Source organism: Cololabis saira, chromosome 18 (genome assembly GCF_033807715.1).
Source record: "Cololabis saira isolate AMF1-May2022 chromosome 18, fColSai1.1, whole genome shotgun sequence".
Classification (NCBI taxonomy): domain Eukaryota; kingdom Metazoa; phylum Chordata; class Actinopteri; order Beloniformes; family Belonidae; genus Cololabis; species Cololabis saira.
The window spans coordinates 40,003,291-40,028,396 of NC_084604.1; the positions used below are offsets into that span (position 1 = coordinate 40,003,291).

The window sequence follows — 25,106 nt, forward strand, 5'->3', positions numbered from 1 at the left end:
CAAGATTTATCTTCTCATTACAAGCAAAAAAATCTTGTTCCACTGGCTGATTTTTTTTCTACTTATTTTAAGTGAAAATCTACTTGAAACAGGTGAAAATTGTTGTTTTTTCCAGTGATGAGTCTTGTTTTAAGTGGAATGAGATTTTTTTTTTACTAAAAAATGAGACATTTTCACTAGAAATAAGACAAATATTCTTGTTAAGATTTAGAGTTTTTGCAATGTAAAAAAAAAAAACGAAAATTAAAAGACAAAAACGATAACTAACTGAAACTATATTGCGTGTTTAGAAAACAAACTAAAACAAACTGAAATTATAGATATAATTTCCTCCGCATTCGTCCCTGTCAATATAATATAATTAATGTTGAATTACAATCTCGAGAAAAAAGTCGAAATGACGAGATTAAAAAGGAAAGAAAAAGGGAAGAAAAAAGAGAAAAAAGGAAAAAAGAAGAAAAAAGAGAAAAAAGAAAAAGAAATGGTCAAACATTTTTTTTAAAGCTCCAGGCCACTAGGGCGGCGCTAAAGAGCTGCATCTAAAATGTACTTAAAATAGGTGAAAATTGTCAAATAACAAGTTATTTATCTGGTAATGAGTCTTGTTTTAAGTGTAATGAAATTCATTTGACTAAAAATGAGACATTTAAGTAGAAATAAGACAAATATTCCTGGTAAGATTTAAAGTTTTTGCATGATTATCTCTCCGGCGTCACCCACTTAGGATTTATTTCTCCAAAAACGACACAGAAATGACTTTGCATTTCTCAGATTTACGTCCAACCATCCGGCCTCGTCACGCTGTTAGTTTAAAGTTTAAAGCTTTGGAGACGTCGTACCCGGAGAAACACAGGTTTTATTGAACACTTCATTCTCCGCCGCTAGAAAACTATAAAACTATAAAACTATAAAACTATAAAACTCCCTCGTCCTTCTCCTGCCTCGTTCTCAACGTGCATTTATTTACTCAAATATGTCTTTAATTTGAACTTTATTGGTTCATTACGGCTCATTCTCCTAAAGAACAATGAACAGGCTCAGAGGGGAAGATTTTTCAAGAATTACACGGATTATTGTTAAAGAAACAAGAGAGTCATTTGAGAAGATGAGAGCGTTCAAACTGTTCGCTACAAAAACTAGTTAAAATGTCTCATTTTTAGTCAAAATATCTCATTACACTTAAAACAAAACCAGAAAAAAACTTATTTGACAATTTTCACCTGTTTCAAGTAGATTTTCACTTGAAATAAGTAGAAAAATCTGCCAGTGGAACAAGATTTTTTTGCTTGTAATGAGAAGATAAATCTTGTTCCACTGGCAGATTTTTCTACTTATTTTAAGTGAAAATTTACTTGAAACAGGTGAAAATTGTCAAATAACAAGTTATTTTTCTGGTGATGAGTCTTGTTTTAAGTGTAATGAGATTTCTTGACTAAAAATGAGACATTTTAACTAGAAATAAGACAAATATTCCTGGTAAGATTTAGAGTTTTTGCAGTGTAAAAAAAAAAAATAAAAATTAAAAGACAAAAACGATACCTAAATGAAACTATATTGCGTGTTTATAAAACAAACTAAAACCAACTGAAATTATAGATATAATTTCCTCCGTTTTCGTCCCTGTCAATATAATATAATTAATGTTGAAGTACAATCTCGATAAAAAAGTCGACATGTCGAGATTAAAAAGGAAAGGAAAAGGGAAGAAAAAAGAGAAAAAAGGAAAAAAAGAAGAAAAAAAAGAAGAAAAAAGGAAAAAAGATAAAAGAGAAGAAAAAAAAGAAAAGAAAAAAAAGGTCAAACATTTTTTGAAAAAGCTCCAGGCCACTAGGGCGGTGCTAAAATTTACTTAAAACAGGTGACAATTGTCAAATAAGTTATTTTTCTGGTAATGACTCTTGTTTTAAGTGTAATGAGATTTCTTGACTAAAAATGAGACATTTTTACTAGAAATAAGACAATATTCCTGGTAATATGTCAGGTTTTTGCAGTGTAGAGGCCAGAACGCTTTATTTGGTAACATTTCTTTACATGAGATGTTTGGGTTTGTGGTCCTGATTGACTCTGACTGGACCAGGAAGGATGTACGAGTGTTTTACCAGCGACGGTATCAGAGACTCACACGAGAGCGTAATGAATCCCAGAGTCCTCGACACATCTGGACCGTCCTGATGTCATAAACACGCCGCGGCCTGAACCGACGCTGGTGATTATTATTATTAGCAGCCGTTTATTCAGATCTGTTCCTGCCTGCATGTCGTCGCTCGGAGGAGCGGAGGAGTTTAAGGCAAAGGCAAGTTTATTTGTAGAGCACAATTCAACAAACGGTAATTCAAAGTGCTTTACATCAAAATTAAAAGCATAAAAAAGATTCATCCGATCATAGGCAGATATGATCTCCTGGCTGGCTCGCCAATTAACCCCCAGAGGATGCATTTAATCACGGTGCTGGAGGGATTTTAGTTTAAATTTAGCTAAATAAATAAAGGCATGACATTCCTCATGCCTTTATTTATTTAGCTAAAACTTACATGAGGTTGTATTTGCCCCCAAACTTTAGGGGGGATCCAGCTCGGATTTCAAATCTGCCTACTGGTAGATGCTTTTTATTATTTTATGAAACAAAAGGAGCAGGAGAAACAGTGGGTGCACATTTCTGAACAAAACCGTCGTAACCTGCAGCTCGGACAGATTCCTGCAAATTAATTTAATTCAAACACGCCTTACAAGTTTATTTATACAGCACAATTCTACACAAGGTAATTCAAAGTGCTTTACATCAACATTAAAAGCGGCAAGACACAATTAAACATTAAATAACAAATAAAATGATAAGAAAATAGGTAAGATAATAAAAAGCACAAGTTGTTAGTCAGTAAGGGCAGTAGATCCAGCAGGTTCATCTCAATCTTACAATGGCAAGAATTACGTTTCTATACGGTTAAAAACCTTCCTGGTTACGATGTTTCTCGTCTGTTTCAGAGTTACGATGTTTCCTCGTCTGTTTCAGAGTTACGATGTTTCCTCGTCTGTTTCAGAGTTACGATGTTTCAGGGTTACGATGTTTCAGGGTTACGATGTTTCAGGGTTACGATGTTTCAGGGTTACGATGTTTCCTCGTCTGTTTCAGAGTTACGATGTTTCAGGGTTACGATGTTTCTGTTTCAGGGTTACGATGTTTCCTCGTCTGTTTCAGAGTTACGATGTTTCAGGGTTACCATGTTTCAGGGTTACGATGTTTCTGTTTCAGGGTTACGATGTTTCAGGGTTACGATGTTTCTGTTTCAGGGTTACGATGTTTCAGGTTACGATGTTTCCTCGTCTGTTTCAGGGTTACGATGTTTCAGGGTTACGATGTTTCTGGTTACGATGTTTCCTTGTCTGTTTCAGAGTTACGATGTTTCAGAGTTACGATGTTTCCTCGTCTGTTTCCGAGTTACGATGTTTCCTCGTCTGTTTCAGAGTTACGATGTTTCCTCGTCTGTTTCAGAGTTACGATGTTTTTCCGTCTGTTTCAGAGTTACGATGTTTTTCCGTCTGTTTCAGAGTTACGATGTTTCCTCGTCTGTTTCTGTTTCAGGGTTACGATGTTTCCTCGTCTGTTTCAGAGTTACGATGTTTCAGAGTTACGATGTTTCTGTTTCAGAGTTACGATGTTTCCTCGTCTGTTTCTGTTTCAGGGTTACGATGTTTCCTCGTCTGTTTCAGAGTTACGATGTTTCAGAGTTACGATGTTTCTGTTTCAGAGTTACGATGTTTCCTCGTCTGTTTCAGCGCTAACCTTCCTGGTTACGATGTTTCAGAGTTACGATGTTTCTGGTTACGATGTTTCCTCGTCTGTTTCTGTTTCAGAGTTACGATGTTCCTGGTTACGATGTTTCTCGTCTGTTTCTGTTTCAGGGCCGCTGGGCGGGGTGAAGAACCTCCAGGTCACCGATCCCACCGTCAACTCCCTGAGGGTTCGCTGGGATCCGGCGGACGGCGACGTCCGTCAGTACCAGATCATCTACGTCCCGGCGGCCGGAGGAACCGACACCATGGTGGGTGAACGGACCGGGAACCATGCTGGAACGATGGTTGAAATAGACGCTTGAAATCCAAGACGGTTGATGTTTTTTTGCTGCTGGCACCAGTTCAGACGCTGGAGCTCGTTCAGACACACCAAACTGTTACGGGGGGAGGTTTTAGACCCAAATGCAGCACACGGAGCACACGGTGGTAGTTTGTCTCGTTTGCTTTATTACCCTCAACGGGGACGAAGAGCAGGCAGGAATGCAAGACAAGGATCAGGCAGCAATCTGTGTCAAGTTCGGAAGACAAGGGCAGGCAACGGAGAGCAGGAGACAAGGCAGGATCCAGGAACAGGCAGGGTCCGGGAACAGGTCCGGGAGCTTTTACGCTGTCCTGATTGCTGAGGAGCTGCAGCTGGGAGAGCAGGTGAAGGGAGTGAGTGACGAGGTGGGCGTGGCTGGAAGATTGACTGAGCAGGAGAGAGTGGAGTGGAAAACCACTGAAGCCTGGAGATCCAACCATGACACAAACAAATGTTTGGAATCAAGACTCCACAGGAAACTGTCACGGGACTACAGACTACAGATTTCATCTATAAAAAACATAGATATATATAAAGGCTAGATGACTCAAGGCGGAGTCTCCAGCGTCGTTCACCGGCGGCCATCTTGCCACAGGAGAGCTCGCCACTCATAACATTGTGTTTAATGGAGCATGTACTGCTTTAACAACCTTAACTTGCTCAATTCTCAACAGATTTTCAAACAGTTTGGTTTGTTATGAACGTCAGAGATGTAGTTATGACACTGCATACTTGTGAATAATTATAAACATTGAAAAACGTACTTTTATATGAAAATAACCAGAAACAGATAGCTACAGTTTGACATGTATAATATAATTAATAATATAATATTTATATAAATAGAAATATTACTAAGAATACTATAGAAATATTGGTTTAATATAAATACCATGTCATACTGTAGCTATCTGTTTCTTGTAATTTTCATATAAAAGTACGTTTTTCAATGTTTATAATTATTCACAAGTATGTAGTGTCATAACTACATCTCTGACGTTCATAACAAACCAAACTGTTTGAAAATCTGTTGAGAATTGAGCAAGTTAAGGTTGTTTAAGCATCACATGCTCCATTAAACACAATGTTATGAGTGAGCGAGCTCCCTGTGGAAAGATGGCCGCCGTGTGACGACGTCGCTGAGTCATCTAGCCTTTATCTATGTCTATGTATAAAAAAGGTTTTGCAACGACTAAACTTCCTGCGGAAGAGATTCTATTCTATTCTATTCTATTTGATTCCAGTGAGCATGAATGACGTCATCACGCATGTAACGTGCGTAAGCTAGCAGTCGATAGTAAATATGGGCCCAACGGTACAAATGCTCAGAAGTCCGGTTACATTTCATTAAAAAAGACGACTACATGCTAACTTGCAATACTTGCTAAGTGAATATTTCGTCAAAGGGAGGAAATGCTACCAACATGCACAAATATTTGTGCACACAGCAGCAATAACGGTGAAGGAATGTTGCATTTTCCAGCAGCAGCAGCAGCAACGTTAGCATGTCCTTGGCTAATAAAACTGCAGGTAACTAAGTAGTAAGATTGGAACCAGCAGTCGGTCGGCAGCAGCTCTTCCTCCACAGCAATGGAGTGGCCAAGCCATTCATTTGAGCAGACGTTGAGCCTGGATTCTGATTGGACGACGCCCACGTTCCGGGGTCAGCTGTGATTGGACGACGCTGACGTCTCTGTCTCTCCTGAAGTTGTTATAAACCTGTAGAAACGCTGACGTGACGCTGACGTCTCTATCTCTCCTGCAGACGCAGGTTTCCGGCATGACGACCAACACGCTGCTGCGGGAGCTGCGTCCGGACACGGAGTACACGGTGACGGTGGTTCCCATCTACCCCGACGTGGAGGGGAAACGCTCGTCTGAGAACGGGAAGACCAGTGAGTCTGAGGATCCAAACGCAGCATGAACAGTGTTTAAATAACTCATGTAACGGTTCCTGGTGCAGAGTAAAGGTCTGATATTTAACGGTTTGCAGAGTAAAGGTCTGATATTTAACGGTTTGCAGAGTAAAGGTCTGATATTTAACCCTTATGTAACGGTTTACAGAGTAAAGGTCTGATATGTAACCGTCTCCAGAGGCGCTGGGCGGGGTGAAGAACCTGATATGTAACGGTCTGATTTGTAACGGTTTGCAGATCCGCTGGGTGGGGTAAAGGCCTGATATTTGATATTTATCCGTCTCCAGAGGCGTTGGGCGGGGTGAAGAACCTGCAGGTCACCGATCCGACCACCAGCTCTCTCCGGGTCCGCTGGGAACCGGCCGAGGGAAACGTGCGGACGTATCGAATCTTCTACGTTCCTGCAGCCGGCGGAGCCGAGGACATGGTGAGACCAGTCTTTATTAAATATAAAACTCTAAAGTCCAGGACATGGTGAGACCAGTCTTTATTAAATATAATACTCTAAAGTCCAGGACATGGTGAGACTAGTCTTTATTAAATATAATACTCTGAAAGTGCATGACATAGTAGAGCAGAAAAATGTTTCATTTCTTTCTCTTTTTTCTTCTTTTTTCTTTTTTTCTCTTTTTTCCTTTTTTTCTTCTTTTTCTTCTTTTTTTCCTTTTTTTCTTTTTTTCTTTTTTTCTTTTTTCAGTTTTTTTCCTTTTTTACTTCTTTTTTCTTATTACAGAAAAGAGCTTTAAGGATAATTCATAGATCTGACTGTTATGAACCAACAAATAATCTCTTTATTAAATATAAAACTCTACTAATTCGAGCAGAAAACCCTTTTTTCTCTTTTTTCTTCTTTTTTTCCTTTTTTTCTTCTTTTTTCCTTTTTTTTCTTTTTGTTCCATTTTTCTCTTTTTTTCTTTTCTTTTTTTCCTCCTTTTTTCCTTTTTGTCTCTTTTCTCTTCTTTTTTTCCTATTTTCCCTTCTTTCTTTTCTTTTCTTTTTCCTTTTTTTCTTTTTTTTCTCTTTTTTTTCCTTTTTTTTCCTTGTCGTGTTGGTGATTAGCTACGCTGTGTTTTTTCGCTAACAGGAGCAGGTCTTTTATGTGTTTGATTGTCGTGTTGGTGATTAGCTACGCTGTGTCTTTGCGCTAACAGGAGCAGGTTTTTTATGTGTTTGATTGTCGTGTTGGTGATTAGCTACGCTGTGTTTTTGCGCTAACAGGAGCAGGTCTTTTATGTGTTTGATTGTCGTGTTGGTGATTAGCTACGCTGTGTTTTTGTGCTAACAGGAGCAGGTCTCCGGAGGAACCACCGACACCGTCCTCAGGAACCTGCTGTCGGACACTCCCTACACCGTCACCGTGGTCCCCGTTTACCCCGAGGGAGAAGGACTTCGCCAGTCCGACAACGGACAGACACGTACGCTGCAAAAACTCCAAATCTTACCAGCAATATTTGTCTTATTTCTAGTTAAAATGTCTCATTTTTAGTCAAAAAATCTCATTACACTTAAAACAAGACTCATTACCAGAAAAATAACTTGTTGCTACGATGTTGAGATGTATGAGTTAAGATTCCCCTCCAGCTTCTACTTTGGTTTAGATTTTCTATTGCCTAATTTAGATTCCAGTAAAGCAGGAATGTTTATAGAGTTCTGTTCAGATGTTAGTTTTATTCCCGAGATTCATCTGATCATAGGCAGATTGATCTCCTAGCTGGCTCGCCAATTAATCCTCAGAGGACGCATTCACTTCAAAAACTCTAAATCTTAACAGGAATATTTGTCTTATTTCTAGTTAAAATGTCTCATTTTTTGTCAAAAAATCTCATTACACTTAAAACAAGAGTCATTAGCAGAAAAAATAACTTGTTATTTGACAATTTTAATCTGTTTCAAGTAAATTTTCATTTGAAATAAGTAGAAAAATCTGCCAGTGGAACAAGATTTATCTTCTCATTACAAGCAAAAAATCTTGTTCCACTGGCAGATTTTTCTACTTATTTCAAGTGAAAATCTACTTGAAACAGGTGAAAATTGTTGTTTTTTCCAGTGATGAGTCTTGTTTTAAGTGTAATGAGATTTTCTTTGACTAAAATTGAGACATTTTAACTAGAAATAAGACAAATATTCTTGTCTTGATTTGTAGTTTTTGCAGTGTGAGCTGCTCTTGTAGGTTTTCCTTCCCTTTCCTCACTTTCCTCCTAACGTTCCCCCCAGTTCCCCGGACGCCCCCCAAGAACGTCCAGGTCTTCAACCCGACGCCCAACAGCCTGAACGTGCGCTGGGAGCCGGCGACGGGTCAGGTGCAGCAGTACCGGGTCACCTACAGCCCGCAGGACGGAAGCAAGCCGGCCGAGTCGGTGAGTCCCGGGTCCTGGACGAGACCGGCCCGTTTACGGAGCAGAAACGCTGGTGTTTTCATGCGTTTTGGTCGTTCGTTTACACGAAAACGAAGCTCAAAGTCTCCAAAAACCATCATTCCTGAAAACTCCGGCCAAAGTGTAGATTTTTAAAACCTCCGTTTTCACGTTTGCTTGTAAACGGAGAGAAACGGACATTTAGGCTTCAGAACGTCACATTATGAGACAGAAACGTCACCACACTGCAAAAACTCAATCTTAACAAGAATATTTGTCTTTTTTCTAATTAAAATGTTTCTTTTTTAGTCAAAAAAATGTTGAGAAAAAAGTCGAGAAAAAAGTCGAAATTTTAAGAAAAAAGTTGAGAAAAAAGTTGAAATTTTGAGAAAAAAGTCGGAATGTCGAAAAGAAAGTCCGAATTTTGAGAAAAAAGTCGATATTTTGAGAAAAAAGTTGAAATGTCGAAAAGAAAGTCCGAATTTTGAGAAAAAAATCGAAATTTTGAGAAACAAGTCGACATTTGAGAAAAAGTCGAAATTTTTGAGAAAAAAGTTGAAATTTCAAGAAAAAAGACAAAATGTCGAGAAAAAAGTCAAAATGTTGAGAAAAAAGTCAAGATGTTGAGAAAAATGTTGAAAAAAGTCAAGAAAATAGTAGCATTTATGAGAAAACAGTCGATTTTTTTAGAAAAAAGTAAATTTTTTTAGAAAAAAGTCGAAATTTCGAGAAAAAAGTAAAACATTTTGTGAAAAGAGTCGAAATTTTGAGAAAAAAGTCGAGAAAAACTCCACTTCTCTGTCACTCCAAACCAAAGACTCTGGTTCATCTTGGAAGTAACTGGAAGTTACTCGTGTATTTTGTTGATGTTTTTTTCCAGGATTCTGATTGGCTAGCATGACTTTATCAGCCTTAATGTTGAGAAGAAATTCAAAATGTTGAGAAAAAAGTCACATTTTTTAGAAAAGAGTCGAATTTTTTTAGAAAAGTCAATTCTTTTAGAAAAAAGTCGAAAATTCGAGAAAAAAGTAAAACATTTTGAGAAAAGAGTCGAAATTTTGAGAAAAAAGTCGAGAAAAAGGCAAGATTTTGAGAAAAAAGTCGAAAATTCGAGAAAAAAGTCGACATTTGAGAAAAAGTCGAAATTTTTGAGAAAAAAGTTGAAATTTCAAGAAAAAAGACAAAATGTCGAGAAAAAAGTCAAGATGTTGAGAAAAAAGTCAATTTTTTTGAAAAAAGTCAAGAAAAAAGTAGCATTTATGAGAAAACAGTCGATTTTTTTAGAAAAAAGTCAATTTTTTTAGAAAAAAGTCGAAATTTTGAGAAAAAAGTAAAACATTTTGTGAAAAAAGTCGAGAAAAACTCCACTTCTCTGTCACTCCAAACCAAAGACTCTGATTCATCTTGGAAGTAACTGGAAGTTACTCGTGTCATTTGTTGATGTTTTTTTCCAGGATTCTGATTGGCTAGCATGACTTTATCTTCTCGTTACACTGCCCCCTGTAGGTTTGGCTGCTCATAGCACCTTAACAGATATTTATGCAGGTTCATGGAAATGATGGGATTTTTATAAACGTAGAGGGGGAAATATCTGTTTTTGAGAAATTTTGAGAAAAAAGACGAACATTTTCTAGTATCATTCCACTTGAAATGATGGGAAAATGCATAATTTAGTGTTGAATAAGGTGCCAGGCATGTGCCCCCCCTCTAGTCATCATGTCCTAGAACCGGCCCTGCAGCTTGTGCAGAGTTCCTGCAGATCCCTCAGCCGGAGCGGGAACAGACGCAGAGACGCTGAACTTCAGACGGAGTTTCATCTAATCCAGCTCAGTTTGGTTCCTCTAGTCGACAGATTCACTCGACGCCGACGCTGCTCTCGACTTTATCACTCTGGGGTTTTCATCACTCCTGAAAAGTAAACTTTGTTTTTGAGGAGAAAATTGGAAAAACACTTTTTCTCGGGGGTGTGAAAGTGTTAAAAAGAAAAACTGTAAAGCCACATGTTTTTATTTAGCACCACTGAAGCCCAGTCTTTTTGTATTCTGCTTTTCACTGCAAAAACTCCAAATCTTAACAAGTAAAGAAAAATGTAATTCTGGTAATGACTCTTGTTTTAATTGTAATGAGATTTTTTGACTAAAAATGAGACATTTTAACTGTAAATAAGACAAATATTCTTGTTAAGATTTGGAGTTTTTGCAGTGTAATTGTAATTGTGCAGATAATCTGTTATTATTGTTCAATTTGGTTTTGAGGGAGATTTTCTTCTTCCTGCTTCCAAAACCTTTCTGGTTATGGAATATGCTTTAGTTGATGGTCAAAAAAATCTTATTACAATTAAAACAAGACTCATTACCAGAAAAATAACTTGTCGCTACGATGGTGAGATGTATGTGTTAAGATTTCCCCTCCAGTTTCTACTTTGGTTTAGCTTTTCTATTGCCTAATTTAGATTCCAGTAAAGCAGGAATGTTTATACAGGTCTGTTCAGATGTTAGTTTTATTCCTGAGATTCATCTGATCATAGGCAGATATGATCTCCTAGCTGGCTCGCCAATAAATCCTCAGAGGATGCATTCACTGCAAAAACTCAAAATCTTACCAAGAATATTTGTCTTATTTCTAGTTAAAATGTCTCATTTTTTAGTCAAAAAATCTCATTACACTTAAAACAAGAGTCATTAGCAGAAAGATAACTTATTTGACAATTTTCACCTGTTTCAAGTAAATTTTCCAATATTCTTGTTAAGATTTGGAGTTTTTACAGTGTGATTGTGATTGTGAAGACCATCTGTTATTATTGTTCAATTTAGTTTTGAGGGAGATTTTATTTTTCCTGCTTCCAAAACCTTTCTGGTTATGGAATATGCTTTAGTTGATGATTGTGTTGTTGTTATTTTACTTGTTTGTTTTTTGCATATTTCCATGATCGGAATAAATAACAGATGAATGAAATGAAACCAAATGCTGGTTGTGTTTACTGATTTCTGATTGTTTCTTCTCCACGAAGGTCCTGGTTCCAGGAAGCGTCACCACCACCTTCCTGGACAACCTGATCCCCGACACGCCGTACTCCGTCACCGTCGCCGCGCTGTACGCCGACGCCGAGGGAACGCCGGGGACGGGCGACGGAAAAACACGTAAGAACAACGGGAAGCAGCGCTAGCGCTAGCTGATGCTAACCCGCGTTCAGCTGCTTCCTGTGGAGCAGAAGCAACTTCCTGTTGGAAGGTGTAATATAAACTAAAGTACAACCGTAATAGCTAACCATACTAGCTAACCATACTAGCTAACCGTACCAGCTAACCATACTAGCTAACCATACTAGCTAACCGTACCAGCTAACCGTACTAGCTAACCATACTAGCTAACCGTACTAACTAACCGTACTAGCTAACCGTACTAACTACCGTACTAGCTAACCGTACTAGCTAACCGTACTAGCTAACCATACTAGCTAACCGTACTAGCTAACCGTACTAGCTAACCGTACTAACTACCGTACTAGCTAACCGTACTAGCTAACCGTACTAGCTAACCGTACTAGCTAACCCTACTAACTACCATACCAGCTAACCGTACTAGCTGACCGTACTAACTACCGTACTAGCTAACCGTACTAGCTACCGTACCAGCTAACCGTACTAGCTAACCATACTAGCTAACCGTACTAGCTAACCGTACTAGCTAACCGTACTAGCTAACCGTACTAACTACCGTACTAGCTAACCGTACTAGCTAACCGTACTAGCTAACCATACTAGCTAACCGTACTAGCTACCGTACTAGCTAACCATACTAGCTAACCATACTAGCTAACCGTACTAGCTAACCGTACTAACTACCATACCAGCTAACCGTACTAACTACCATACCAGCTAACCGTACTAGCTAACCGTACTAACTACCGTACTAGCTAACCGTACTAGCTACCGTACCAGCTAACCGTACTAGCTAACCATACTAGCTAACCGTACTAGCTAACCGTACTAGCTACCGTACTAGCTAACCGTACTAGCTAACCGTACTAGCTACCATACTAGCTAACCGTACTAGCTAACCGTACAAGCTAACCGTACTAGCTACCGTACTAGCTAACCGTACTAGCTAACCGTACTAGCTACCATACTAGCTACCATACTAGCTAACCGTACTAGCTAACCGTACAAGCTAACCGTACTAGCTACCATACTAGCTAACGGTAGCCCAGCGGCTGGTGAAGGTGAACTAGCGTCAGCGTGTCGTTATCGTTGTCATTGACGTTGTTGTTACCGTTATCGTCATGGTTACCGTTGTGGTTCCAGTTCCCCGCGCCGGCCCCAGGAACCTACGGGTGTTCGACGCCACCACCAGCACGCTGACCATCGGCTGGGACCACGCGGAGGGGCCGGTCCGGCAGTACCGGGTCTCCTACACCCGCCCCGGGGACCCCGCCACCCAGTTCGTGAGTAAACCCTGCTAGCTCGTAGCTGAACGCTGTTGCTCAGTCGCTACCGGTGTTGGTTCACACTGAAAAAACTCTTAACAAGAATATTTGTCTTATTAAAAATATTAAAGATATCTGACAGGGGGACTGCCAATGGAAATTAGCCTTTTGGCTACAATTGGGTGCATTTACAATTTTTTTAAATGTTCATTAATGTACATTGTCCCTTTTATAACAAATAAAAATAAATGAAATGCAATGAAAACATTTTTCTAGTTAGTGTCTCATTTTTGGTAAAAACAAAAACTCATTACACTTAAAACAAGACTCATCACTGGAAAAAACAACAATTTTCACCTGTTTCAAGTAGATTTTCACTTGAAATAAGTAGAAAAATCTGCCAGTGGAACAAGATGTTTTTGCTTGTAATGAGAAGATAAATCTTGTTCCACTGGCAGATTTTTCTACTTATTTCAAGTGAAAATTTACTTGAAACAGGTGAAAATTGTCAAATAACAAGTTATTTTTCTGGTAATGACTCTTGTTTTAAGTGTAATGAGATTTTTTGACTAAAAATGAGACATTTTAACTAGAAATAAGACAAATATTCTTGGTAGGAGTCGGGAACACAGGCCAGAACGCAGCTCCCGAGGCTCCGGCCTGCAAACATGCACAAAAGAGAAAAAAGGGCACAAGAAACTACAGGAACGATGGACAAAAATGGTTCCCGGTGTTGTTTTCAGACGGTTGATTGTCCCTCACTCGTTCCCGGGGTTGTTTTCAGACGGTGGTCCCAGGGAACCGGAACAACGCGATGCTGCAGAACCTGATCCCCGACACGCCGTACAACATCACGGTGGAGGCCGTTTACGCCGAGGGCCCGGGAGCGTCGCTGAACGGCAACGGGAGAACCGGTGAGTCCCGGCGGGAACCGGGAATATTCTTAGTTCCGTATTACCCGAACCTTAAAGGCGCATCGTATTATAAGGCTAAGCACTAAATATATGTTAAAATACCGACTATAGTGGCTGGGGTTGAGTTAGCATCTACCTGATGGAGCTGCTACAGGAAATGCTACAAAATCCTACAGCAAATGCAAAAAAAAAACAAGAAGAAAAGTACCGTATGTCAAACTTTATTAACAAAATAAAAACCAGCTTTGCTCCGTCTGGTCAAAGTCTCCATTATACGAGTCAGCGTCGCTGCTGTTGTCTTGAACGTCTGTGACAATTCCTGACGTTTTTAGCGCTGTTACTTCGACACCAACTACATTACCCACAATCCCCCTGACTACATTACCCACAATCCCCCTGACTACAGTAACTAATTACCATAATGATCATATATAAGGCGCACTGCCGGTTTTTGAGAAAATGAAAGGCTTTTAGGTGCAACTTATAGTGCGGAAAATACAGTACTTTTTAAACCACAGCCATGATGAAGCACGGCGGTGGAGGGACGATGGTCCGGGATATTTTTACTTATTATGGGCATGCCAAGTAATGGCATGCCCATATTGCAATTGTCCAGAATGGCCCAAAGGGCAATGTTGCTAGCATTTTGCTAACAAGCTAAAGTCGCAAAAGTCCCACTGCGCACCAGCGGGTGTACAGCATGACCCCGCTCTGATGTGCAAGAGAAAAATCCCCAAAAAATAAAACACGTCCGAAAAAATGAGGAAAAACATGAAAATGAAGGCGATATATTAGTATCCAGAAAAGGTTTCCCTTTTCTTATTATTCCGCACTTTTTTTCGTCCGTTAATACGGCCCGAACCAGAACGTGCACCCATGCATGCCATACGTCGTTGGATGTGTCTCCATCTTGCCTCGATGGGCATTACTTTTCTCATTAATAGGGGTTACCGTGGCAACGCTAGCTGCCAAAAAGCAAAAAAAAAGGCGAAAATTCGGACGCTTATTGCTCGGCCGAACTTTATCGTAGAGACATCGTTCAAACTTTCAAACACTCGGCCCGATTGGCACTAACGGACCGTACAACCTCATTATGCCAAGTATTACAGTTTTTGTGATATTGACCTTCATTTTCTTTTTTTTTCCCGTTTGACTTTGGACGCTTGTTGCTAGGCAACAGGTTATCGTAGAGACATCGTACAAATGTTCCCCGACTCGGCACGCTGTGGACTTCAACATATTCAAATTTCATGAAGCTGTTATTTAAGGAAATTTTATGTCAAAATCCATGCCAAATGGCCCCATTCATTCGGATGGGGTTTTTTACCATGGTGAAAAAAAAACCTATCCGTTAACGTAGCCTGAACCGGAACATGCACCCATGCATGGCATACATCGTTAGATGCGTCTCCATCGTGCCTCGATGGGCATTACTTTTCTCAGTCATAAGTGTTACCGTGGGGACGCTGGATGCCAAAATGCGCACGCCATTAATAACTATTGGGATGCAATACATCCGTAAACACCTCAAACTGACATAGACCCACCCTAAACACAAACACTACAGCCCCAAACCAAAGCAGCAAGAGGGGACGAATGGGCAGTAGGGCATGCCCATATCAACATTTCCTGAAATTTTCTAGTTTATCTTGTAGTGAGCCAGGATTCCTCCTGATGATGTTTCTCCTATCAGTTCCCATGCGTTTCTCCTCACAGTTCCCATGCGTTTCTCCTCACAGTTCCCATGCGTTTCTCCTCACAGTTCCCATGCGTTTCTCCTCACGGTTCCCATGCGTTTCTCCTCACGGTTCCCACTCGTTTCTCCTCACAGTTCCCACTCGTTTCTCCTATCAGTTCCCACTCGTTTCTCCTCACAGTTCCCATGCGTTTCTCCTCACAGTTCCCATGCGTTTCTCCTCACAGTTCCCATGCGTTTCTCCTCACAGTTCCCATGCGTTTCTCCTGTCAGTTCCCATGCGTTTCTCCTCACAGTTCCCATGCGTTTCTCCTGTCAGTTCCCATGCGTTTCTCCTCACAGTTCCCACTCGTTTCTCCTCACAGTTCCCATGCGTTTTTCCTCACAGTTCCCATGCATTTTTCCTCACAGTTCCCAAACGTTTCTCCTATCAGTTCCCAAACGTTTCTCCTATCAGTTCCCAAGCGTTTCTCTTATTAGTTCCCATGCATTTCTCCTCACAGTTCCCATGCGTTTCTCCTCACAGTTCCCAAGCGTTTCTCCTATCAGTTCCCAAACGTTTCTCCTCACAGTTCCCAAGCGTTTCTCCTCACAGTTCCCAGTTTTTCGTATTTTTTTCGTATTTTTTTTTCGTACGTTTTTTCGTGCGTTTTTTCGTACGTTTTTTTGTACGATTTTTCTTGCGTTTTTTGTACTTTTTTTTCGTACGTCTTTTTGTACGTTTTTTCGTACGTTTTTTCGTAAGTTTTTTTCGTACGATTTATCCTACGTTTTATCGGACGTTTTGTCGTACGTTTTTTTCGTACGTTTTTTCGTACGTTTTGTCGTACGTTTTGTCGTACGTTTTTTTCATACTTTTTTCGTATTTTTTTTTTCGTACGATTTTTCTTGCGTTTTTTCGTACTTTTTTTTCATACGTTTTTTTCGTACGTTTTTTCGTACGTTTTGTCGTACGTTTTTCCATACGTTTTTTCGTACGTTTTTTTTCCTCACAGTTCCCAAGCGTTTCTCTTATCAGTTCCCAAACGTTTCTCCTCACAGTTCCCATGCGTTTCTCCTCACAGTTCCCACTCGTTTCTCCTCACAGTTCCCACTCGTTTCTCCTCACAGTTCCCAAGCGTTTCTCCTCACAGTTCCCAAGCGTTTCTCCTCACAGTTCCCAAGCGTTTCTCCTCACAGTTCCCATGCGTTTCTCCTCACAGTTCCCACTCGTTTCTCCCCACAGTTCCCACTCGTTTCTCCTATCAGTTCCCACTCGTTTCTCCTCACAGTTCCCACTCGTTTCTCCTCACAGTTCCCACTCGTTTCTCCCCACAGTTCCCACTCGTTTCTCCTATCAGTTCCCACTCGTTTCTCCTCACAGTTCCCACTCGTTTCTCCCCACAGTTCCCACTCGTTTCTCCTCACTGTTCCCACTCGTTTCTCCTCACAGTTCCCACTCGTTTCTCCCCACAGTTCCCATGCTGAGTCCCACGAACCTCCGGATCTCTGACGAGTGGTACACCCGGTTCCGGGTGGCCTGGGACCCGGTTTCTGCTCCGGTGGAGGGCTATAGACTCATCTACTCCCCCGAAGGTGAGAACACCGGCACCGCGGAGGTCTGGAGCTGCTAGCGGTTAGCGGTGATGGCTAACCGTTGCTCGTCTTGTCTCCCGTCTCCAGGTAAAGACCAGCCCGTCGACTTCTTCGTTGGGGACGTGACGTCGTTCACGCCGACCAACCTGCAGCCCGGAACCACCTACGACGTCAAGGTCGTGGCCCAGTACACGACGGGGCTGAGCGCGCCGCTAGTCGGGCAGGGAACCACGCGTAAGTACCGCACAAGGGCAGGCAGGTGGAAGCAGCAGCGGGATGACCGGGGGTGGGGGCCAGCACGCAGCTCCCGAGGCTCCGGCCTGCAAACATGCACAAAAGAGAAAAAAGGGGGGCCGGCACAAGAAACTACAGGAACGATGGACAAAAATGATAGCTATGAGATATTTATAATAAATAAAAATGGAAATGGAGAAGAGAGGAAGGGAGTCCAAGAGGCTTTAATCAGGTCAAAGGGATGTAGGGGTCAAAAACCAGGAAGACAGGCAGATCAGGCAAACAAATCCGAAGGGGCAGGCAAAACCCAAAAACCGGGAATCAGGCAAGGTTGCAGGCAGGAACAGATCAGAATCGGGAACGCTGGAAAGCTAGGCATGAACACTAGACAATCTGGCAACAGGAAGGTGGAAATGGGCCGGTATATGAAGGGGAACTGATGATCATGGGAATCAGGTGTGGAGCTGGGCGGGGAAGCACAGGTGAAGGGAATGAGTGGATTTCTGGCTGATGAGGGTGGCAGGATCTGGAATGACAGGAGAGTGAGTTAAACAGTAAAAAACCTATCCCCAACTGGGAAACCGTGACACCTATAGCAGCATATCTACCACCAAGCTATATTTTTGCGTGCGTTTTTTCGCACGTTTTTTCGTACGTGTTTTTTCGTGCGTTTTTTCGTACGTTTTTTTTGTATGTTTTTTCGTAGGTTTTTTCGTGCGTTTTTTTTCGTATGTTTTTTTCGTACTTTTTTTTCGTACGTTTTTTCGTACGTTTTTCGTTAGTTTTTCGTTAGTTTTTTTTCGTACGTTTTTTTCTCGTAAATTTTTTTGGTGCGTTTTTTCGTACGTTTTTTTTCATATGTTTCTTTCGTACATTTTTTCGTACGTTTTTTCATACGTTTTTTTCGTATGTTTTTTTCGTACTTTTTTTTCGTATGTTATTTCGTACGTTTTTCTTTAGTTTTTTTTCGTATGTTTTTTCGTACTTTTTTTTTCGTACGTTTTTTTTCGTACGTTTTTTCGTACGTTTTTTCGTACGTTTTTTTTCATACGTTTTTTCCTATGTTTTTTTCGTACGTTTTTTCGTATTTTTTTTTTCGTACGTTTTTTCGTGCGTTTTTTCATACGTTTTTTCGTACAATTTTTCTTGCGTTTTTTCGTACTTTTTTTTCGTACGTCTTTTTGTATGTTTTTTCGTACGTTTTTTCGTATGTTTTTCCGTGCGTTTTTTTGTACATTTTTTCGTACATTTTTTCATACGTTTTTTCGTGCGTTTTTTGTACATTTTTTCGTACATTCTTTCGTATGATTTTTCGTACGTTTTTTTCGTACGTTTTTTCTTACATTTTTTCGTACGTTTTGGATCATGTCGGTCCCCCCTGCAGCATAGGCCTATAGCAGCATATCTACCACCAAGCTATATTTGAGACTAACTATTATAGTCTTGTTCTATAGCTGCAACTATGACTACTGACTCTAACACACTAGAGTTTACACTACCTAGAGATTTACCAACACCAGCTAGAGGTTTACTAAACACTAACTATAGGCTTTACTAAACAGAAATGCTTTAAGTTTAGTTTTAAAGGTGGAGGTGGTGTCAGCCTCCTTAACCCAGATTGGAAGTTGGTTCCATAGTAATGGTGCCTGATAGCAGAACGCCCGCCCTCCAAATCTACATTTGGATACTCTAGGAACTACGAGTAAACCTGCACTCTGAGAGCGGAGAGCTCTGCCAGGAACATAAGGCTCTATCAGGTCTTGTAAATACTGTGGAGCTAAGCCGTTTTGGGCTTTATATGCAAGTAATACAATTTACATTATACCTTTGTTTTATATGTATTGATCATTTTGTATTTATAGTGTTTCTTGGTGCAGACTGTTTATTTAAAGGTTCCGATCTCAGAACTGAGCCTCGTTTAAACCGGTGCAGAACATTCACGCTTTTCTGGGATTTATGAGAAAATGTGTGCCTGTGTTTGTCTGAAGTTTACCTGAATGTGACCAACATCGAGACCTTCAACGTCGGCCACGACCAGTTCTGCATCAAGTGGAGTCCTCACCGCGCGGCGACGTCCTACCGGATCAGGCTCAACCCGGCGGACCGTAAGTCTCTCCTGCACAAACACGAGACGGGTCGGTGTAGCCGTGGAATCTGTGATCAGTTTATCAGTTTAAGATCCGAGACTTTGCTGTTGACGGTTTTTCCACCTCAACATTTAAATGCTTCTGTCCCGATCCTGGATTTTGGACACTAGGTGTTGAAGCTGAACCGGTACTGAACGGTGAGACGTAAACGTCATTCAGTCGTCCGGCAGATCGTTTCCTACAAAAACAGTTCTTAACAAGATCGAAGCTTCAGTCAGAAAGTCTGGTTTAATCACGAAAATGTGTTTAACGGACTGAACAAAAGCAGATCCAGAAGTGCTGAGTAGGTTTTTAAAGGTGTTACAGAGTAAACACAGGTGTTACAGAGTAAACACAGGTGTTCTAGAGTAAACACAGGTGTTCTAGAGTAAACACAGGTGTTACAGAGTAAACACAGGTGTTACAGAGTAAACACAGGTGTTACAGAGTAAACACAGGTGTTACAAAGTAAACACAGGTGTTACAGAGTAAACACAGGTGTTCTAGAGTAAACACAGGTGTTCTAGAGTAAACACAGGTGTTCTAGAGTAAACACAGGTGTTACAGAGTAAACACAGGTGTTACAGAGTAAACACAGGTGTTACAGAGTAAACACAGGTGTTACAAAGTAAACACAGGTGTTACAGAGTAAACACAGGTGTTCTAGAGTAAACACAGGTGTTACAGAGTAAACACAGGTGTTACAGAGTAAACACAGGTGTTCTATAGTAAACACAGGTGTTACAGAGTAAACACAGGTGTTCTAGAGTAAACACAGGTGTTCTAGAGTAAACGCAGGTGTTACAGAGTAAACACAGGTGTTCTATAGTAAACACAGGTGTTACAGAGTAAACACAGGTGTTCTAGAGTAAACACAGGTGTTCTAGAGTAAACACAGGTGTTCTAGAGTAAACACAGGTGTTACAGAGTAAACACAGGTGTTCTAGAGTAAACACAGGTGTTCTAGAGTAAACACAGGTGTTACAGAGTAAACACAGGTGTTACAGAGTAAACACAGGTGTAACAGAGTAAACACAGGTATTACAGAGTAAACACAGGTGTTCTAGAGTAAACACAGGTGTTACAGAGTAAACACAGGTGTTCTAGAGTAAACACAGGTGTTACAGAGTAAACACAGGTGTTACAGAGTAAACACTGTGTTCTAGAGTAAACACAGGTGTTACAGCGTAAACACAGGTGTTACAGAGTAAACACAGGTGTTCTAGAGTAAACACAGGTGTTCTAGAGTAAACACAGGTGTTACAGAGTAAACACAGGTGTTACAGACTAAACACAGGTGTTCTAGAGTAAACACAGGTGTTACAGAGTAAACACGGGTGTTACAGAGTAAACACAGGTGTTCTAGAGTAAACACAGGTGTTACAGAGTAAACACAGCTGTTACAGAGTAAACACAGGTGTTCTAGAGTAAACACAGGTGTTCTAGAGTAAACACAGGTGTTCTAGAGTAAACACAGGTGTTACAGAGTAAACACAGGTGTTACAGAGTAAACACAGGTGTTCTAGAGTAAACACAGGTGTTCTAGAGTAAACACAGGTGTTCTAGAGTAAACACAGGTGTTACAGAGTAAACACAGGTGTTACAGAGTAAACACAGGTGTTACAGAGTAAACGCAGGTGTTACAGAGTAAACACAGGTGTTACAGAGTAAACACAGGTGTTCTAGAGTAAGTACATGTGTTACAGAGTAAACACAGGTGTTACAGAGTAAACACAGGTGTTACAGGGTAAACACAGGTGTTCTAGAGTAAACACAGGTGTTACAGAGTAAACACAGGTGTTACAGAGTAAACACAGGTGTTCTAGAGTAAACACAGGTGTTACAGAGTAAACACAGGTGTTACAGAGTAAACACAGGTGTTACAGAGTAAACACAGGTGTTACAGAGTAAACACAGGTGTTCTAGAGTAAACACAGGTGTTACAGAGTAAACATAGGTGTTACAGAGTAAACACAGGTGTAACAGAGTAAACACAGGTGTTACAGAGTAAACACAGAGTAAACACAGGTGTTACAGAGTAAACACAGGTGTTCTAGAGTAAACACAGGTACAGGTGTTCCAGGTGTTCCAGGTTTTCCAGGTGTTCCAGGTGTTCCTGGTTTTCCAGGAAACATAATCAGAATCAGAAAGAAGTTTATTGCCAAGTTAGCATCATTTAGATATTTTAAAAGCGCTATATAAATAACATTTATTATTATTATTATTAGTTTAACACACACAAGGAATTTGTTGTGATGCAATACAAAAAAAAAAAAAAAATTTAAAGAAAAATGTCGTGGAAGAAGAAAAACAATCTTGCCTCATTTTAAGCCTTTGAAAGTTGTGACTTTTTGTCATGAATTATATTTTTGTCACAAGATCGTGACTTTTTCCCATGAGATAGTTTTCTGTGTAAATTCACCACTTTAATATCTGCTCAAACTACATGAATCGTCTGCTCTCCCGTCGACGGGCGAGAGCTCCACAGCTGGAACGTTTCAGAGCTTTTATTCCAGCGAGTCGGCAGAGATTTAGCAGCGATGACCTCAGCTAAGCGTGAAGTCATCGTGGAAACATCCAGACAGATGAAACACAGATGAAAAACCCCCGCAGATCCGTCTGAGCCGCTGAAGAGACGCTGAAGAGACGCTGCAGAGACGCTGAAGAGCCGCAGCAGCGTCGTCTCTGGCGGCCGCTTCAGCCGTAAACAAGCTTTGTTTTGTGTGTTTTCCCCGGAGGACGGAGAATAAACAGCCGATGTTTCCTCGCTCAGCCACAGTGCGGGGCGTCGGTCCGTCACGGGACCTAAAGGAAATATAATCACTTTCCTGCTCAGTAGATTATTATAACATCTGTCGTTCAGCTGGAACAGCTTTTTAATGTTAAAAAACTGCTCAGCTTTAAATCTAATCACAGAAATCATTTCAGCAGGAAGAATTTATCAGCCTTTTTGACATGATGACATAATTAACATCGTTTCTATTTCACAAAAATGACATCACTGGCTTCTGGTAGAATTTTAGTTTGACTTGAAAAGTAATTAATGACTTAATAAATGTGTTTCATGTCAAATGCCGCGTCTGAGCCAGCTAACTCGATTAGCACTAGGGCTAGCTAACTTTAACTTTAACTTTAACTTGATTTAGATCGGTTTGCTAGGGCTAGTTAACTTTAACTTTAACTTTAACTTGATTTAGATCGGTTTACTAGGGCTAGCTAACTTTAACTTTAACTTGATTTAGATCGGTTTACTAGGGCTAGCTAACTTTAACTTTAACTTGATTTAGATCGGTTTACTAGGGCTAGCTAACTTTAACTTTAACTTTAACTTGATTTAGATCGGTTTACTAGGGCTAGCTAACTTTAACTTTAACTTGATTTAGATCGGTTTACTAGGGCCAGCTAACTTTAACTTTAACTTTAACTTGATTTAGATCGTTTTACTAGAGCTAGCTAACTGTAACTTGAACTCGATTAAAATCGGTTTACTAGAGCTAGCTAACTGTAACTTGAACTTGATTTAGATCGGTTTACTAGGGCCAGCTAACTTTAACTTTAACTTGATTTAGATCGGTTTACTAGGGCTAACTAACTTTAACTTTAACTTTAACTTGATTTAGATCGGTTTACTAGGGCTAGCTAACTTTAACTTTAACTTGATTTAGATCGGTTTACTAGGGCTAGCTAACTTTAACTTTAACTTGATTTAGATCGGTTTACTAGGGCTAGCTAACTTTAACTTTAACTTGTAGTTAAATTGTGATGCTTGGTATTTTCCTCAAGTTAGCAGGTAGGCTAAGTGGGATTCGCGCTGGACATCATTTATTATGATTCATCTTCGTATGAGGATCGATCTGTATTCAGTTATTGCAGTTATTCTGAAACGGAAACTGATCCAGAGGAAATTAGATATAAAATAATTAAAGCTGCAAGCAGCGATGAACGGGCCCTCACGCGTGCAATTTTCACCAATAAAGGTCAAGGACTCAAAACCGAGTCCGATGAACCACCATGACTCTTTATGTCTAACCATTCAAAAGTTATGGCAGAAAGTAAGAACTATCAAATATCGACCAATCAGCTACTAGTATCACTTCCTGTTTAACGTTGAAGTTTGACGCGGCGCCTCGGCCACACCATTTCACGAAAACTCACGATTTTGATAACTTTTCATCGTTAACGTTGAGTCGAGTTTTATGTCGAAGGGACAATCCTGCTAGGAGCAGTTTGTTAAAGTACGACACGTGAAAATGGCATAAATTGTGCCAAAATTACAGGATTAATTCAAAATGGCCGACTTCCTGTTCGGTTTCGGCCATGGCGCCAAGAGACTTTTCTTTAAGTTGTGACATGATACAGGTGTGTACCGATTTTCGTGCATGTACGTCAAACCGTATTGTGGGGCTTGAGGCACAAAGTTTTCTAAACTCATTTAGTCGGAAAAATAAAAATAATTCCTACAGATACAATAGGGCCTCCGCACTGTAAGTGCTCGGGCCCTAATAATAGATGAATAAAAGAATAAATGCTCTGATATTTTTATGAACTAATCATTAATATATATATATATATATATATATATATATATATATATATATATATATATATATATATATATATATATATATATATATATATATTTACGATCATCAGATCAGATCAGGCAGATATGATCTCCTGGCTGGCTCGCCAATAAATCCTCCGAGGATGCATTTAAGCAACGGTGCTGGAGGGATTTTGGCTTTATTTTTGCTTAATAAATTAATTACTAAATTACACGACTAATTCAAAATGGCTGACTTCCTGTTGGGTTTGGGCCATGGCACCAAGAGACTTTTCTTTAAGTTGTGACATGATACAGGTGTGTACCGATTTTCGTGCATGTACGTCAAACCGTATTGTGGGGCACAAAGTTTTCTAGGGGGCGCTGTTGAGCCGTTAGGCCACGCCCATTAATGCAAACCATTAAATATCACATTTTTCACCAGGCCTGGCTTGGTGCAAAATTTGGTGACATTTGGGGCACGTTTAGGGGGAAAAAAGGCTCTCCTTTCGTCGGAAGAAAAATTCCTACAGATACAATAGGGGCTTCGCACGGTCAGTGCTCGGGCCCTAATGAAACATAAAGACATAAATATTATGAGTGTTTGAGGAACAGGAACCCCTGATGTTCTGAGACTCGTCTTTCCTCCGGTTCCTCCTCAGCCTCCAGCAAGGGCCAGCGTGAGATCTCCATCCCGGCCGGAGCTCCTCAGTTCTGCTTCGACGGCCTGTCGGCCGACGCTCTCTACACAGCCACCGTGTTCGTCCAGACGCCCAACCTGGAGGGCCCGGGGGTCGGCATCGACGAACGCACCTGTGAGTGTTGCTCACATCCTCATACGTTGTGTTTACAGCCGTTTTGTTTGTCAGACTTTACGCTGACGACTCTCTGTTCTATCTCTTCTCAGTGGTGAAGCCGACGCCAGCTCCCACGATGCCTCCCACCCCGACTCCGCCCCCCACCATCCCCCCCGCATGGGCAGGTGAGTCTGCTGGACGCTGCTGAGGCTGTGTACAACTGGACCTGAGCCACAACCCACACCAAAAAACCCACTGGTCACAGAAAACTCACATAGTACCAGTCCGGTTCAACCCGTTCAGGGGCCACAGGTTTTGCTATTTCGGGGCTCCATGGTCATTCCTGCTCGCCCCATCAAGTCAAGTCAAGTTCCTTTTATTGCCACACCGCTCGGCCGGTGCAGGTGGAAGCTGCAACACCATAGCAGTACA

General features: G+C 40.7%; 1 protein-coding gene across 1 annotated transcript in view; it reads left to right on the forward strand.

Moving 5' to 3' along the window:
- LOC133418655 (collagen alpha-1(XII) chain-like) overlaps window positions 1–25,106 on the forward strand; it is a 191,174-nt gene that overhangs the window by 111,051 nt on the left and 55,017 nt on the right. Inside the window, exons 41-53 of the mRNA XM_061707468.1 lie at window positions 3,901–4,040; window positions 5,859–5,988; window positions 6,297–6,436; window positions 7,295–7,424; window positions 8,224–8,366; window positions 11,374–11,503; window positions 12,668–12,807; window positions 13,574–13,703; window positions 16,855–16,974; window positions 17,062–17,208; window positions 19,197–19,313; window positions 24,540–24,692; window positions 24,785–24,859. Of these exons, the coding sequence (XP_061563452.1) occupies window positions 3,901–4,040; window positions 5,859–5,988; window positions 6,297–6,436; window positions 7,295–7,424; window positions 8,224–8,366; window positions 11,374–11,503; window positions 12,668–12,807; window positions 13,574–13,703; window positions 16,855–16,974; window positions 17,062–17,208; window positions 19,197–19,313; window positions 24,540–24,692; window positions 24,785–24,859 (1,695 nt within the window). The remainder of the gene's footprint in view (window positions 1–3,900; window positions 4,041–5,858; window positions 5,989–6,296; window positions 6,437–7,294; window positions 7,425–8,223; window positions 8,367–11,373; window positions 11,504–12,667; window positions 12,808–13,573; window positions 13,704–16,854; window positions 16,975–17,061; window positions 17,209–19,196; window positions 19,314–24,539; window positions 24,693–24,784; window positions 24,860–25,106) is intronic.